General features: G+C 65.3%; 1 protein-coding gene across 2 annotated transcripts in view; it reads left to right on the top strand.

The window, feature by feature from the left end:
- The first annotated feature begins 265 nt into the window (after positions 1-265).
- Positions 266-16,587, top strand: part of LOC122548018 (SLAM family member 8-like) — a 38,462-nt gene continuing 22,140 nt past the window's right edge. Inside the window, exons 1-2 of one of the 2 annotated variants that reach the window (XM_087981553.1) lie at positions 266-428; positions 6,866-7,204. In XM_087981553.1, coding sequence (XP_087837679.1) covers positions 371-428; positions 6,866-7,204 — 397 coding nt within the window. In that variant the 5' untranslated portion in view covers positions 266-370. The remainder of the gene's footprint in view (positions 429-6,865; positions 7,205-16,587) is intronic. The other variant, XM_087981554.1, reaches the window with a different exon arrangement.

Raw genomic sequence — 16,587 nt, 5'->3', positions numbered from 1 at the left:
CTCTCTCAGGGAGATATCTGTACACTGACTGGTGTCTCTCAGTTCCACCCTCTCCCTCTCACTGTGAGCAGGGTAATATTTTGTGGTTACACTCCCTGACTTTACTGGAGTCCTTCGACTTGTTGAGACGTGGCGAGAGCCACTTCCTGCTTCTCGTCTGTAAATGGACGCGGACGTTTTGCATTTCCCGTTTCCTGTCTCTGTCCGCTCCCCGGGCACGGAGTGATTTCCTCCCGGAACGTTCCTCCGCTCGCCCTCCCCACTCACCCCCCCTCCACCCCTCCCCCCCAGGGGTTTCCTCGGGATCTTCGGGATTGGAGCCAGCTCACCCCCCCAGCTCCCCTCCCCTCCCACCCGGGCGTCGCTGTCGATGGACTCAATGATGTGGGAGCTGCCGGGCGTCCTGTTCCTCATCTGCTCCATGTCTGGTAGGTTCCCGACCCCCTCCCCCTCACCCCCTCCCCTCAGAGAGTGCCCTCCCCCTCACCCCCCTCCCCTCGGAGAGTGTGACACTCCCTCACCCCCCTCCCCTCGGAGAGTGTGACACCCCCTCACCCCCCTCCCCTCGGAGAGTGTGACACCCCCTCACCCCCCTCCCCTGAGAGAGTGCCCTCCCCCTCACCCCCCTCCCCTCGGAGAGTGTTACACCCCCTCACACCCCTCCCCTCAGACAGAGGGTTCCCCCTCACTCCCCTCCCCTCGGAGAGCGCCCTCCCCCTCACCCCCTCCCCTCAGAGAGTGTGACACCTCCTCACCCCCCTCCCCTCAGAGAGTGCCCTCCCCCTCACCCCCTCCCCTCAGAGAGTGTTACACCCCCTCACCCCCCTCCCCTCAGAGAGTGCCCTCCCCCTCACCCCCTCCCCTCGGAGAGTGTTACACCCCCTCACCCCCCCTCCCCTCAGAGAGTGTGACACCCCCTCACCCCCCTCCCCTCAGAGAGTGTGACACCCCCTCACCCCCCTCCCCTCGGAGAGTGTGACACCCCTTCACCCCCCTCCCCTCGGAGAGTGTGACACCCCTTCACCCCCCTCCCCTCGGAGAGTGTGACACTCCCTCACCCCCCTCCCCTCGGAGAGTGTGACACCCCTTCACCCCCCTCCCCTCGGAGAGTGTGACACCCCCTCACCCCCTTCCCCTCAGAGAGTGTGACACTCCCTCACCACCCTCCCCTCAGAGAGAGCCCTCCCCCTCACCCCCCTCCCCTCGGAGAGTGTGACACTCCCTCACCACCCTCCCCTCAGAGACAGCCCTCCCCCTCACCCCCCTCCCCTCGGAGAGTGTGACACCCCCTCACCCCCCTCCCCTCGGAGAGTGTGACACCCCCTCACCCCCCTCCCCTCGGAGAGAGTGACACTCCCTCACCCCCCTCCCCTCGGAGAGTGCCCTCCCCCTCACCCCCCTCCCCTCGGAGAGTGTGACACCCCCTCACCCCTCTCCCCTCAGAGAGAGCCCTCCCCCTCAGCCCCCTCCCCTCAGAGAGAGCCCTCCCACTCACCCCCCTCCCCTCGGAGAGTGTGACACCCCCTCACCCCCCTCCCCTCGGAGAGAGCCCTCCCCCTCACCCCCCTCCCCTCGGAGAGTGTGACACCCCCTCACCCCCCTCCCCTCGGAGAGTGTGACACCCCCTCACCCCCCTCCCCTCGGAGAGAGTGACACTCCCTCACCCCCCTCCCCTCGGAGAGTGTGACACCCCCTCACCCCCCTCCCCTCGGAGAGTGCCCTCCCCCTCACCCCCCTCCCCTCGGAGAGTGTGACACTCCCTCACCCCCCTCCCCTCGGAGAGTGCCCTCCCCCTCACCCCCCTCCCCTCAGAGAGAGCCCTCCCCCTCACCCCCCTCCCATCGGAGAGTGTTACACCCCCTCACCCCCCTCCCCTCGGAGAGAGTGACACTCCCTCACCCCCCTCCCCTCGGAGAGTGCCCTCCCCCTCACCCCCCTCCCATCGGAGAGTGTGACACTCCCTCACCCCCCTCCCCTCGGTGGGTGCGACACTCCCTCACCCCCCTCCCCTCGGACAGACCCCTCCCCCTCATCCCCTCCCCTCAGACAGAGCCCTCCCCCTCATCCCCCTCCCCTCAGACAGGGCCCCCCCCTCACCCCCCTCCCCTCAGACAGAGCCCTCCCCCTCACCCACCTCCCCTCGGAGAGTGCCCACCCCCTCAACCCCCTCCCCTCAGACAGAGCCCTCCCACTCACCCCCCCTCCCCTCGGTGGGTGCGACACTCCCTCACCCCCCTCCCCTCGGACAGACCCCTCCCCCTCACCCACCTCCCCTCGGAGAGTGCCCTCCCCGTCATCCCCCTCCCCTCAGACAGAGCCCTCCCCCTCAACCCCCTCCCCTCAGACAGAGCCCTCCCACTCACCCCCCCTCCCCTCAGACAGAGGCCTCCCCCTCACCCCTCCCCTCAGACAGAGCCCTCCCACTCACTCCCCTCCCCTCGGTGGGTGCGACACTTACTCACCCCCCTCCCCTCGGACAGATCCCTCCCCCTCACCCACCTCCCCTCGGAGAGTGCCCTCCCCGTCATCCCCCTCCCCTCAGACAGAGCCCTCACCCTCACCCCCCTCCCCTCGGAGAGTGTGACACTCCCTCACCCCCCTCCTCTCGGAGAGTGCCCTCCCCCTCACCCCACTCCACTCGCTCAGAGCCCTCCCCCTCATTCCCCTCCCCTCAGACAGAGCCCTCCCCCTCACACCCTTCCCCTCGGAAAGAGCCCACCCCCTCAACCCCCTCCACTCCGACAGTGCGGCACTCCCTCAGTACTGACCCTCCGTCAGTGCGGCACTCCCTCAGTACTGACCCTCCGACAGTCCGGCACTCCCTCAGTACTGACCCTCCGACAGTGCGACACTCCCTCAGTACTGACCCTCCGACAGTGCGGCACTCCCTCAGTACTGACACTCCGACAGTGCGGCACTCCCTCAGTACTGACCCTCCGACAGTGCGGCACTCCCTCAGTACTGACCCTCCGACAGTGCGGCACTCCCTCAGTACTGACCCTCCGACAGTGCGGCACTCCCTCAGTACTGACCCTCCGACAGTGCGGCACTCCCTCAGTACTGACCCTCCGACAGTGCGGCACTCCCTCAGTACTGACCCTCCGACAGTGCGGCACTCCCTCAGCACTGACCCTCCGACAGTGCGGCACTCCCTCAGCACTGACCCTCCGACAGTGCGGCACTCCCTCAGTACTGACCCTCCGACAGTGCTGCACTCCCTCAGTACTGACCCTCCGACAGTGCTGCACTCCCTCAGTACTGACCCTCCGACAGTGCGGCACTCCCTCAGTACTGACCCTCCGACAGTGCGGCACTCCGTCAGTACTGACACTCCGACAGTGCGGCACTCCCTCAGTACTGACCCTCCGACAGTGCTGCACTCCCTCAGTACTGACCCTCCGACAGTGCTGCACTCCCTCAGTACTGACCCTCCGACAGTGCGGCACTCCCTCAGTACTGACCCTCCGACAGTGCGGCACTCCCTCAGCACTGACCCTCCGACAGTGCGGCTCTCCCTCAGTACTGACCCTCCGACAGTGCGGCTCTCCCTCAGCACTGACCCTCCGACAGTGCGGCACTCCCTCAGTACTGACCCTCCGACAGAGCGGCACTCCCTCAGTACTGACCCTCCGACAGTGCGGCTCTCCCTCAGTACTGACCCTCCGACAGTGCGGCACTCCCTCAGTACTGACCCTCCGACAGTGCGGCACTCCCTCAGTACTGACCCTCCGACAGTGCGGCACTCCCTCAGTACTGACCCTCCGACAGTGCGGCACTCCCTCAGTACTGACCCTCCGACAGTGCGGCTCTCCCTCAGCACTGACCCTCCGATAGTGCCCACTCCCTCAGTACTGACCCTCCGACAGAGCGGCACTCCCTCAGTACTGACCCTCCGACAGTGCGGCACTCCCTCAGTACTGACCCTCCGACAGTGCGGCACTCCCTCAGCACTGACCCTCCGATAGTGCGGCTCTCCCTCAGTACTGACCCTCCGACAGTGCCCACTCCCTCAGTACTGACCCTCCGACAGAGCGGCACTCCCTCAGTACTGACCCTCCGACAGTGCGGCTCTCCCTCAGTACTGACCCTCCGACGGTGCGGCACTCCCTCAGTACTGACCCTCCGACAGTGCGGCACTCCCTCAGTACTGACCCTCCGACAGTGCGGCACTCCCTCAGTAATGACCCTCCGACAGTGCGGCTCTCCCTCAGTACTGACCCTCCGACAGTGCGGCTCTCCCTCAGCACTGACCCTCCGACAGTGCCCACTCCCTCAGTACTGACCCTCCGACAGAGCGGCACTCCCTCAGTACTGACCCTCCGACAGTGCGGCACTCCCTCAGTACTGACCCTCCGACAGTGCGGCACTCCCTCAGTACTGACCCTCCGACAGTGCGGCACTCCCTCAGCACTGACCCTCCGATAGTGCGGCTCTCCCTCAGTACTGACCCTCCGACAGTGCCCACTCCCTCAGTACTGACCCTCCGACAGAGCGGCACTCCCTCAGTACTGACCCTCCGACAGTGCGGCTCTCCCTCAGCACTGACCCTCCGACAGTGCGGCACTCCCTCAGTACTGACCCTCCGACAGTGCGGCACTCCCTCAGTACTGACCCTCCGACAGTGCGGCTCTCCCTCAGTACTGACCCTCCGACAGTGCGGCTCTCCCTCAGCACTGACCCTCCGACAGTGCCCACTCCCTCAGTACTGACCCTCCGACAGAGCGGCACTCCCTCAGTACTGACCCTCCGACAGTGCGGCACTCCCTCAGTACTGACCCTCCGACAGTGCGGCACTCCCTCAGTACTGACCCTCCGACAGTGCGGCACTCCCTCAGCACTGACCCTCCGATAGTGCGGCTCTCCCTCAGTACTGACCCTCCGACAGTGCCCACTCCCTCAGTACTGACCCTCCGACAGAGCGGCACTCCCTCAGTACTGACCCTCCGACAGTGCGGCTCTCCCTCAGTACTGACCCTCCGACAGTGCGGCACTCCCTCAGTACTGACCCTCCGACAGAGCGGCACTCCCTCAGTACTGACCCTCCGACAGTGCGGCTCTCCCTCAGTACTGACCCTCCGACAGTGCGGCACTCCCTCAGTACTGACCCTCCGACAGTGCGGCACTCCCTCAGTACTGACCCTCCGACAGTGCGGCACTCCCTCAGTACTGACCCTCCGACAGTGCGGCTCTCCCTCAGTACTGACCCTCCGACAGTGCGGCTCTCCCTCAGCACTGACCCTCCGACAGTGCCCACTCCCTCAGTACTGACCCTCCGACAGAGCGGCACTCCCTCAGTACTGACCCTCGACAGTGCTGCACTCCCTCAGTACTGACCCTCCGACAGTGCGGCACTCCCTCAGCACTGACCCTCCGACAGTGCGGCTCTCCCTCAGTACTGACCCTCCGACAGTGCGGCTCTCCCTCAGTACTGACCCTCCGACAGTGCGGCACTCCCTCAGCACTGACCCTCCGACAGTGCCCACTCCCTCAGTACTGACCCTCCGACAGTGCGGCACTCCCTCAGTACTGACCCTCCGACAGTGCGGCACTCCCTCAGTACTGACCCTCCGACAGTGCGGCTCTCCCTCAGCACTGACCCTCCGACAGTGCCCACTCCCTCAGTACTGACCCTCCGACAGAGCGGCACTCCCTCAGTACTGACCCTCCGACAGTGCGGCACTCCCTCAGTACTGACCCTCCGACAGTGCGGCACTCCCTCAGCACTGACCCTCCGACAGTGCGGCACTCCCTCAGCACTGACCCTCCGACAGTGCGGCTCTCCCTCAGTACTGACCCTCCGACAGTGCCCACTCCCTCAGTACTGACCCTCCGACAGAGCGGCACTCCCTCAGTACTGACCCTCGACAGTGCGGCTCTCCCTCAGTACTGACCCTCCGACAGTGCGGCACTCCCTCAGTACTGACCCTCCGACAGTGCGGCACTCCCTCAGTACTGACCCTCCGACAGTGCGGCTCTCCCTCAGTACTGACCCTCCGACAGTGCGGCTCTCCCTCAGCACTGACCCTCCGACAGTGCCCACTCCCTCAGTACTGACCCTCCGACAGAGCGGCACTCCCTCAGTACTGACCCTCGACAGTGCTGCACTCCCTCAGTACTGACCCTCCGACAGTGCGGCACTCCCTCAGTACTGACCCTCCGACAGTGCGGCACTCCCTCAGTACTGACCCTCCGACAGTGCGGCACTCCCTCAGTACTGACCCTCCGACAGTGCGGCTCTCCCTCAGCACTGACCCTCCGACAGTGCCCACTCCCTCAGTACTGACCCTCCGACAGAGCGGCACTCCCTCAGTACTGACCCTCCGACAGTGCGGCACTCCCTCAGTACTGACCCTCCGACAGTGCGGCACTCCCTCAGCACTGACCCTCCGACAGTGCGGCACTCCCTCAGTACTGACCCTCCGACAGTGCGGCACTCCCTCAGTATTGACCCTCCGACAGTGCGGCACTCCCTCAGTACTGACCCTCCGACAGTGCGGCACTCCCTCAGTATTGACCCTGGGACAGTGTGGCACTCCCTCAGTACTGACCCTCCGACAGTGCGGCACTCCCTCAGTACTGACCCTGGGACAGTGCGGCTCTCCCTCAGTAGTGACAGGTGATGTCTGAGTCTTATCTCCCTGAGAGACAGAGACAGAGACAGAGACAGAGACGGAGACAGAGAGGAGTGATATGTTGTGAGGAGTGAAGGAGTGTGTTACAGGGTTGGAACGTGAGCTGATTAATGTGCAGGGTGTGTTGGCCTTTGAGAGGGGCAGAGGGAGAGAGAAATGGAGATTTGTCAGGAGTGAGGCAGGGTACTGGACAGGGAGAGAGTAACTAACATTGATATCTTTTCCATTTGAAGGTCAGGGTGTGGTGGATATTAAAACCCCAGCTCTCCCTGTGAATGGGACTGTGGGACACTCTGCCTGGTTCCCTGTGAAAATAGACCCCATCCCAGAGAAGGCAGATATCACCTGGAAATTCACTGAAATTGGTCATGCAGCAGCCATCGCTCGATTGGACACCAGTGACGGGAAAATTAAAATATATGAAGGCACCGGGTTTGATGGAAGGGTCACATTGTACCAGAACCTGACCCTTCAGATAAACGACCTGAGGATGGGTGACGGAGGGATTTACACAGTGACTGTAACAGGAGGAGGAGGAGATTATACAGGAAAGGTTACTCTGCAGGTCTATGGTGAGTTTATTCATCACAATCACACAGTCCCTGTCCCTCAGTGAGGGGGGGGGAGTCTCTGTGTCCCTGTCCCTCAGTGAGAGGGGGGGGAGTCTCTGTGTCCCTGTCCCTCAGTGAGGGGGGGGGGAGTCTCTGTGTCCCTGTCCCTCAGTGAGAGGGGGGGAGTCTCTGTGTCCCAGTCCCTCAGTGAGGGGGGGGGAGTCTCTCTGTGTCCCTGTCCCTCAGTGAGGGGGGGGGGGGGGAGTCTCTCTGTGTCCCTGTCCCTCAGTGAGGGGGGGGGGGGGAGTCTCTCTGTGCCCCTGTCCCTCAGTGAGGGGGGGAGGGGGGAGTCTCTCTGTGTCCCTGTCCCTCAGTGAGGGGGGGGGGGGGGGGGGAGTCTCTCTGTGTCCCTGTCCCTCAGTGAGGGGGGGGGGTGTCTCTCTGTGTCCCTGTCCCTCAGTGAGGGGGGGGGTCTCTCTGTGTCCCTGTCCCTCAGTGAGGGGGGGAGACTCTCTGTGTCCCTGTCCGTCAGTGAGGGGGGAGTCTCTCTGTGTCCCTATCCCTCAGTGGGGGGGTGGGGAGGGGGTGTCTCTCTGTGTCCCTGTCCCTCAGTGAGGGGGGGAGTCTCTCTGTATCCCTGTCCCTCAGTGAGGGGGGGAGTCTCTCTGTATCCCTGTCCCTCAGTGAGGGGGGGGTGTCTCTCTGTGTCCCTGTCCCTCAGTGAGAGGGGGGGGGGGAGTCTCTCTGTGTCCCTGTCCCTCAGTGAGGGGGGGGTGTCTCTCTGTGTCCCTGTCCCTCAGTGAGAGGGGGGGGGGGAGTCTCTCTGTGTCCCTGTCCCTCAGTGAGGGGGGGGGGAGTCTCTCTGTGTCCCTGTCCCTCAGTGAGGGGGGGGGGGGTGTCTCCCTGTGTCCCTGTCCCTCAGTGAGGGGGGGGGTGTCTCTCTGTGTCCCTGTCCCTCAGTGAGGGGGGGGGGAGTCTCTCTATGTCCCAGTCCCTCGGTGAGGGGGGGGAGTCGCTCTGTGTCCCTGTCCCTCAGTGAGGGGGGAGGGGGGGCGTCGCTCTGTGTCCCTGTCCCTCAGTGAGGGGGGGGGGGGGGCGGAGTCGCTCTGTGTCCCTGTCCCTCAGTGAGGAGGGGGGAGTTTCTCTGTGTCCCTGTCCCTCAGTGGGGGGGTGGGTGTCTCTCTGTATCCCTGTCCCTCAGTGAGGGGGGGGTGGGGAGTCTCTCTGTGTCCCTGTCCCTCAGTGAGGGGGGAGGGGGGGGGGAGTCTCTCTGTGTCCCTGTCCCTCAGTGAGGGGGGGGGGGGAGTCTCTCTGTGTCCCTGTCCCTCAGTGGTGGGGGGGTGCCTCTCTGTGTCCCTGTCCCTCAGTGTGGGGGGGGAGTCTCTCTGTGTCCCTGTCCTCAGTGAGGGGGGGTGGGGAGTCTCTCTGTGTCCCTGTCCCTCAGTGAGGGGGGAGGGGGGGGGGGGGGGGAGTCTCTCTGTGTCCCTGTCCCTCAGTGAGGGGGGGGGGGGGGAGTCTCTCTGTGTCCCTGTCCCTCAGTGAGGGGGGGGGGGGCTGTCTCTCTGTGTCCCTGTCCCTCAGTGAAGGGGGGGGGGAAGTCTCTCTGTGTCCCTGTCCCTCAGTGAGGGGGGGGGGGGGGGGCGGTGACTCTCTGTGTCCCCGTCCCTCAGTGAGGGGGGGGAGTCTCTCTGTGTCCCTGTCCCTCAGTGAGGGGGGGGGGATCTCTCTGTGTCACTGTCCCTCAGTGAGGGGGGGGGGAGTCTCTCTGTGTTCCTGTCCCTCAGTGAGGGGGGGGGGAGTCTCTCTGTGTCCCTGTCCCTCAGTGAGGGGGGGGGGAGTCTCTCTGTATCCCTGTCCCTCAGTGAGGGGGGGGGTGGAGTCTCTCTGTATCCCTGTCCCTCAGTGAGGGGGGGGGGGGTAGTCTATCTGTGTTCCTGTCCCTCAGTGAGGGGGGGGGGAGTCTCTCTGTGTCCCTGTCCCTCAGTGAGAGGGAGGGGGGGAGTCTCTCTGTGTCCCTGTCCCTCAGTGAGGGGGGGGGGGGGGTAGTCTATCTGTGTCCCTGTCCCTCAGTGAGGGGGGGGGGAGTCTCTCTGTGTCCCTGTCCCTCAGTGAGGGGGTGGGGGGGGGGGTGTCTCTCTGTGTCCCTGTCCCTCAGTGAGAGGGAGGGGGGGAGTCTCTCTGTGTCCCTGTCCCTCAGTGAGAGGGGGGGGGGGGGGAGTCTCTCTGTGTCCCTGTCCCTCAGTGAGGGGGAGGGGGTCTCTCTGTGTCCCTGTCCCTCAGTGAGAGGGGGGGGGGGAGTCTCTCTGTGTCCCTGTCCCTCCGTGAGTGTGGGGGGGTGTCTCTCTGTGTCCCTGTCCCTCAGTGAGGGGGGGGGGTGTCTCTCTGTATCCCTGTCCCTCAGTGAGGGGGGGGAGTCTCTCTGTGTCCCTGTCCCTCAGTGAGGGGGGTGGGGGTGTCTCTCTGTATCCCTGTCCCTCAGTGAGGGGGGGGGGGTGTCTCTCTGTGTCCCTGTCCCTCAGTGAGGGGGGGGGGGTGTCTCTCTGTGTCCCTGTCCCTCAGTGAGGGGGAGGGGGTCTCTCTGTATCCCTGTCCCTCAGTGAGGAGGGTGGGTGGTCTCTCTGTGTCCCTGTCCCTCATTGGGGGGGGGGGAGTCTCTCTGTGTCCCTGTCCCTCAGTGAGGGGGGGGGGAGTCTCTCTGTGTCCCTGTCCCTCCGTTGGGGGGGGGGGGGTGCTGTCTCTCTGTGTCCCTGTCCCTCAGTGAGGGGGGGGGGTCTCTCTGTGTCCCTGTCCCTCAGTGAAGGGGGGGGGTGGGAAGTCTCTCTGTGTCCCTGTCCCTCAGTGAGGGGGGGAGTCTCTCTGTGTCCCTATCCCTCAGTGGGGGGGTGGGGAGGGGGTGTCTCTCTGTGTCCCTGTCCCTCAGTGAGAGGGAGGGGGGTGCCTCTCTGTGTCCCTGTCCCTCAGTGACGGGGGGGGGGGGGAGTCTCTCTGTGTCCCTGTCCCTCAGTGAGGGGGGGGAGGGTGTGTGTATCTCTGTGTCCCTATCCCTCAGTGGGGGGGGGGGGGGGGGAGGGGTGTCTCTCTGTGTCCCTGTCCCTCAGTGAGGGGGGGGGGGTGTCTCTCTGTGTCCCTGTCCCTCAGTGAGGGGGGGGGGGGGGCGGAGTCGCTCTGTGTCCCTGTCCCTCAGTGAGGGGGGGGAGTTTCTCTGTGTCCCTGTCCCTCAGTGGGGGGGTGGGTGTCTCTCTGTATCCCTGTCCCTCAGTGAGGGGGTGGGGGGAGTCTGTGTTCCTGTCCCTCACTGAGAGGGGGGAGTCTCTCTGTGTCCCTGTCCCTCAGTCAGTGGGGGTGGGGAGTCTCTCTGTGTCCCTGTCCTTCAGTGAGGGGGGGGTGGGGAGTCTCTCTGTGTCCCTGTCCCTCAGTGAGGGGGGGTGGGGAGTCTCTCTGTGTCCCTGTCCCTCAGTGAGGGGGGGGGGGGGGATCTCTCTGTGTCCCTGTCCCTCAGTGAGGGGGGGGGGGGGGGTGGGGAGTCTCTCTGTGTCCCTGTCCCTCAGTGAGGGGTGGGGGGGGAGTCTATCTGTGTTCCTGTCCCTCAGTGAGGGGGGGGGAGTCTCTCTGTGTCCCTGTCCCTCAGTGAGGGGGGGGGGGGTGTCTCTATGTGTCCCTGTCCCTCAGTGAGAGGGAGGGGGGGAGTCTCTCTGTGTCCCTGTCCCTCAGTGTGAGGGGGGGGGGGGAGTCTCTCTGTGTCCCTGTCCCTCCGTGAGTGTGGGGGGGTGTCTCTCTGTGTCCCTGTCCCTCAGTGAGGGGGGGGGGGTGTCTCTCTGTATCCCTGTCCCTCAGTGAGGGGGGGGAGTCTCTCTGTGTCCCTGTCCCTCAGTGAGGGGGGGGGGGAGTCTCTCTGTGTCCCTGTCCCTCAGTGAGGGGGGTGGGGGTGTCTCTCTGTGTCCCTGTCCCTCAGTGAGGGGGTGGGGGTCTCTCTGTATCCCTGTCCCTCAGTGAGGAGGGTGGGTGGTCTCTCTGTGTCCCTGTCCCTCATTGGGGGGGGGGGAGTCTCTCTGTGTCCCTGTCCCTCAGTGAGGGGGGGGGGTCTCTCTGTGTCCCTGTCCCTCAGTGAAGGGGTGGGTGGGAAGTCTCTCTGTGTCCCTGTCCCTCAGTGAGGGGGGGAGTCTCTCTGTGTCCCTATCCCTCAGTGGGGGGGTGGGGAGGGGGTGTCTCTCTGTGTCCCTGTCCCTCAGTGAGAGGGAGGGGGGTGCCTCTCTGTGTCCCTGTCCCTCAGTGAGGGGGGTGGGGGTGTCTCTCTGTGTCCCTGTCCCTCAGTGAGGGGGGGGGGTGTCTCTCTGTGTCCCTGTCCCTCATTGGGGGGGGGGAGTCTCTCTGTGTCCCTGTCCCTCAGTGAGGGGGGGGGGAGTCTCTCTGTGTCCCTGTCCCTCAGTGGGGGGGGGGGGTGCTGTCTCTCTGTGTCCCTGTCCCTCAGTGAGGGGGTGGTCTCTCTGTGTCCCTGTCCCTCAGTGAGGGGGGGGGGAGTCTCTCTGTGTCCCTGTCCCTCAGTTGGGGGGGGGGGGGGTGCTGTCTCTCTGTGTCCCTGTCCCTCAGTGAGGGGGGGGAGTCTCTCTGTGTCCCTGTCCCTCAGTGAAGGGGGGGGGGTGGGAAGTCTCTCTGTGTCCCTGTCCCTCAGTGAGGGGGGGAGTCTCTGTGTCCCTGTCCCTCAGTGAGGGGGGGAGTCTCTCTGTGTCCCTATCCCTCAGTGGGGGGGTGGGGAGGGGGTGTCTCTCTGTGTCCCTGTCCCTCAGTGAGAGGGAGGGGGGTGCCTCTCTGTGTCCCTGTCCCTCAGTGAGGGGGGGGGGGGGAGTCTCTCTGTGTCCCTGTCCCTCAGTGAGGGGGGGGAGGGTGTGTGTATCTCTGTGTCCCTATCCCTCAGTGGGGGGGGGGGGGGAGGGGGTGTCTCTCTGTGTCCCTGTCCCTCAGTGAGGGGGGGGGGTGTCTCTCTGTGTCCCAGTCCCTCGGTGAGGGGGGGCGTCGCTCTGTGTCCGTGTCCCTCAGTGAGGGGGGGGGGGGGGGGTGGGTGTCTCTCTGTATCCCTGTCCCTCAGTCAGTGGGGGTGGGGAGTCTCTCTGTGTCCCTGTCCTTCAGTGAGGGGGGGGTGGGGAGTCTCTCTGTGTCCCTGTCCCTCAGTGAGGGGGGAGGGGGGGGGGGGAGTCTCTCTGTGTCCCTCTCCCTCACTGAGAGGGGGGGGAGTCTCTCTGTATCCCTGTCCCTCAGTGAGGGGGGGGGTGAGTCTCTCTCTATGTCCCAGTCCCTCGGTGAGGGGGGGGGAGTCTCTCTGTGTCCCTGTCCCTCAGTGTGGGGGGGGGTGTCTCTCTGTGTCCCTGTCCCTCAGTGTGGGGGGGGGTGTCTCTCTGTGTCCCTGTCCCTCAGTGAGGGGAGGGGGGTGTCTCTCTATGTCCCTGTCCCTCAGTGAGGGGGGGGGAGTCTCTCTGTATCCCTGTCCCTCAGTGAGGGGGGGGGGGAGTCTCTCTGTGTCCCTGTCCCTCAGTGTGGGGGGGGGGGGTGTCTCTCTGTGTCCCTGTCCCTCAGTGAGGGGAGGGGGGTGTCTCTCTGTGTCCCTGTCCCTCAGTGAGGGGGGGGGGGGGTGAGTCTCTCTATGTCCCAGTCCCTCGGTGAGGGGGGGGGAGTCGCTCTGTGTCCCTGTCCCTCAGTGAGGGGGGGGGGGAGTCTCTCTGTGTCCCTGTCCCTCAGTGAGGGGGGGGTTTCTCTGTGTCCCTGTCCCTCAGTGTGGGGGGGGGGAGTCGCTCTGTGTCCCTGTCCCTCAGTGAGGGGGGGGGAGTCTCTCTGTGTCCCTGTCCCTCAGTGAGGGGGGGGGGGGTGGGTGGAGTCTCTCTGTGTCCCTGTCCCTCAGTGAGAGGGGGGGGGGAGTCTCTCTGTGTCCCTGTCCCTCAGTGAGGGGGAGGGGGGGGGTGTCTCTCTGTGTCCCTGTCCCTCAGTGAGGGGGAGGGGGGGGGGGGGAGTCTCTCTGTGTCCCTGTCCCACAGTGAGGGGGGGGTGGGTGGAGTCTCTCTGTGTCCCTGTCCCTCAGTGAGGGGGGGGTGTCTCTCTGTGTCCCTGTCCCTCAGTGAGGGGGGGGGGAGTCTCTCTGTGTCCCTGTCCCTCAGTGAGGTGGGGGGGGAGTCTCTCTGTGTCCCTGTCCCTCAGTGAGAGGGGGGGGGGAGTCTCTCTGTGTCCCTGTCCCTCAGTGAGGGGGGGGGGAGTCTCTCTGTGTCCCTGTCCCTCAGTGAGGGGGGTGGGGCCAGGGAGTCTCTCTGTGTCCCTGTCCCTCATTGGGGGGGGGGGAGTCTCTCTGTGTCCCTGTCCCTCAGTGAGGGGGGGGGCTCTCTGTGTCCCTGTCCCTCAGTGAGTGGGGGGGGTGCTCTCTGTGTCCCTGTCCCTCAGTGAGTGGGGGGGGGGGGAGTCTCTCTGTGTCCCTGTCCCTCAGTGAGTGGGGGGGGTGCTCTCTGTGTCCCTGTCCCTCAGTGAGTGGGGGGGGGGGTGTCTCTCTGTGTCCCTGTCCCTCAGTGAGTGGGGGGGGGGAGTCTCTCTGTGTCCCTGTCCCTCAGTGAGGGGGGGGGAGTCTCTCTGTGTCCCTGTCCCTCAGTGAGGGGGGGGGGGAGTCTCTCTGTGTCCCTGTCCCTCAGTGAGGGGGGGGGGAGTCTCTCTGTGTCCCTGTCCCTCAGTGAGGGGGGGAGTCTCTCTGTGTCCCTGTCCCTCATTGGGGGGGGTGTTGGGGGAGTCTCTCTGTGTCCCTGTCCCTCAGTGAGAGGGAGGGGGGGGTGTCTCTCTGTGTCCCTGTCCTTCAGTAGGGGGGGGGGTGTCTCTCTGTGTCCCTGTCCTTCAGTAAGGGGGGGGGGGTCTCTCTGTGTCCCTGTCCCTCAGTGAGGGAGAGGGGGGTGTCTCTCTGTATCCCTGTCCCTCAGTGAGGGGGGGGGGGAGTCTCTGTGTTCCTGTCCCTCAGTGAGGGGGGAGGGGTGTCTCTCTGTGTCCCTGTCCCTCACTGAGGGGGGAGGGGTGTCTCTCTGTGTCCCTGTCCCTCATTGGGGGGGGGGATGTCTCTCTGTGTCCCTGTCCCTCAGTGAGGGGGTGGGGGGGAGTCTCTCTGTGTCCGTGTCCCTCACTGAGGGGGGGTGTCTCTCTGTGTCCCTGTCCCTCATTGGGGGGGGGGGGGGGGATGTCTCTCTGTGTCCCTGTCACTCAGTTAAGGGGGGGGGGGGGTTGGGGGAGTCTCTCTGTGTCCCTGTCCCCCAGTGAGGGGGGGGGGGGGAGTCTCTCTGTGTCCCTGTCCCTCAGTGAGGGGGGGGGGGGGAGTCTCTCTGTGTCCCTGTCCCTCAGTGAGGGGGGGGGGGAGTCTCTCTGTGTCCCTGTCCCTCAGTGAGGGGGGGGGGGGTCTCTCTGTGTCCCTGTCCCTCAGTGAGGGGGGGTGGGGAGTCTCTCTGTGTCCCTGTCCTTCAGTGAGGGGGGTGGGTGGTGTCTCTCTGTGTCCCTGTCCTTCAGTGAGGGGGGGGAGTCTCTCTGTGTCCCTGTCCCTCACTGAGGGGGGGGGGGTGTCTCTCTGTGTCCCTGTCCTTCAGTGAGGGGGGGGGGTGGTGTCTCTCTGTGTCCCTGTCCTTCAGTGAGGGGGGGGCGGTGTCTCTCTGTGTCCCTGTCCCTCAGTGAGGGGGGGGGGGGGTCTCTCTGTGTCCCTGTCCTTCAGTGAGGGGGGAGGTCTCTCTGTGTCCCTGTCCCTCACTGAGGGGGGGGGGTGTCTCTCTGTGTCCCTGTCCTTCAGTGAGGGGGGGGGGGGGTGGTGCCTCTCTGTGTCCCTGTCCCTCAGTGAGGGGGGGGTGTCTCTCTGTGTCCCTGTCCTTCAGTGAGGGGGGGGGGGGGTGGTGTCTCTCTGTGTCCCTGTCCCTCAGTAAGGGGGGGGGTCTCTCTATGTCCCTGTCCCCCAGTGAGGGGGGGGTCTCTCTGTGTCCCTGTCCCCCAGTGAGGGGGGGGGGGGAGAATCTCTGTGTCCCTGTCCCTCAGTGAGGGGGGGGGGGTGTCTCTCTGTGTCCCTGTCCCTCATTGGGGGGGGGGGATGTCTCTCTGTGTCCCTGTCCCTCAGTGAGGGGGTGGGGAGTCTCTCTGTGTCCCTGTCCCTCAGTGAGGGGGGGGGGGTGTCTCTCTGTGTCCCTGTCCCTCATTGGGGGGGGGGATGTCTCTCTGTGTCCCTGTCCCTCAGTGAGGGGGGGGGGGTGTCTCTCTGTGTCCCTGTCCCTCATTGGGGGGGGGGATGTCTCTCTGTGTCCCTGTCCCTCAGTGAGGGGGTGGGGAGTCTCTCTGTGTCCCTGTCCCTCAGTGAGGGGGGTGGGGAGTCTCTCTGTGTCCGTGTCCCTCACTGAGGGGGGGGTGTCTCTCTGTGTCCCTTTCCCTCATTGGGGGGGGGGGATGTCTCTCTGTGTCCCTGTCACTCAGTGAGGGGGGGGGGGGGGTTGGGGGAGTCTCTCTGTGTCCCTGTCCCCCAGTGAGGGGGGGGGGGGGGGGAGTCTCTCTGTGTCCCTGTCCCTCAGTGAGGGGGGGGGGGAGTCTCTCTGTGTCCCTGTCCCTCAGTGAGGGGGGGGGGGGAGTCTCTCTGTGTCCCTGTCCCTCAGTGAGGGGGGGGGTCTCTCTGTGTCCCTGTCCCTCAGTGAGGGGGGGTGGGGAGTCTCTCTGTGTCCCTGTCCCTCAGTGAGGGGGGGTGGGGGGGGAAGTCTCTCTGTGTCCCTGTCCCTCAGTGAGGGGGGGGGGAGTCTCTCTGTGTCCCTGTCCCTCAGTGAGGTGGGGGGGGAGTCTCTCTGTGTCCCTGTCCCTCATTGGGGGGGGGGGATGTCTCTCTGTGTCCCTGTCCCTCAGTGAGGGGGTGGGGAGTCTCTCTGTGTCCCTGTCCCTCAGTGAGGGGGGGGTGGGATGTCTCTCTGTGTCCCTGTCCCTCAGTGAGGGGGGGGGGGGAGGAGTCTCTCTGTGTCCCTGTCCCTCAGTGAGGGGGGGGGGGGAGTCTCTCTGTGTCCCTGTCCCTCAGAGAGGGGGGGGGTGTCTCTCTGTGTCCCTGTCCCTCAGTGAGGGGGGAGGGGGGTGTCTCTCTGTGTCCCTATCCCTCAGTGAGGGGGGGGAGGCTCTCTGTGTCCCTGTCCCTCAGTGAGGGGGGGGGGTGTCTCTCTGTGTCCCTGTCCCTCAGTGGGGGGGGGGGGGGGGGAGGGGGGAGTCTCTCAGTGTTCCTGTCCCTCAGTGAGGGGGGGGAGTCTCTCTGTGTCCCTGTCCCTCAGTGAGGGGGGGGGGGGGAGTCTCTCTGTGTCCCTGTCCCTCAGTGAGAGGGGGGGTCTCTCTGTGTCCCTGTCCCTCAGTAAGGGGGGGGGGGGGTCTCTCTGTGTCCTTGTCCCTCAGTG

The sequence above is a fragment of the Chiloscyllium plagiosum genome, unplaced genomic scaffold (genome assembly GCF_037043375.1).
Source record: "Chiloscyllium plagiosum isolate Xiang-an unplaced genomic scaffold, Cpla_swu_hap1 HiC_scaffold_40, whole genome shotgun sequence".
In the NCBI taxonomy this organism is placed as follows: Eukaryota; Metazoa; Chordata; class Chondrichthyes; order Orectolobiformes; family Hemiscylliidae; genus Chiloscyllium; species Chiloscyllium plagiosum.
The sequence above is the reverse complement of the archived record's forward strand: the minus strand, read 5'-3'. Positions and strand labels throughout refer to the sequence as shown.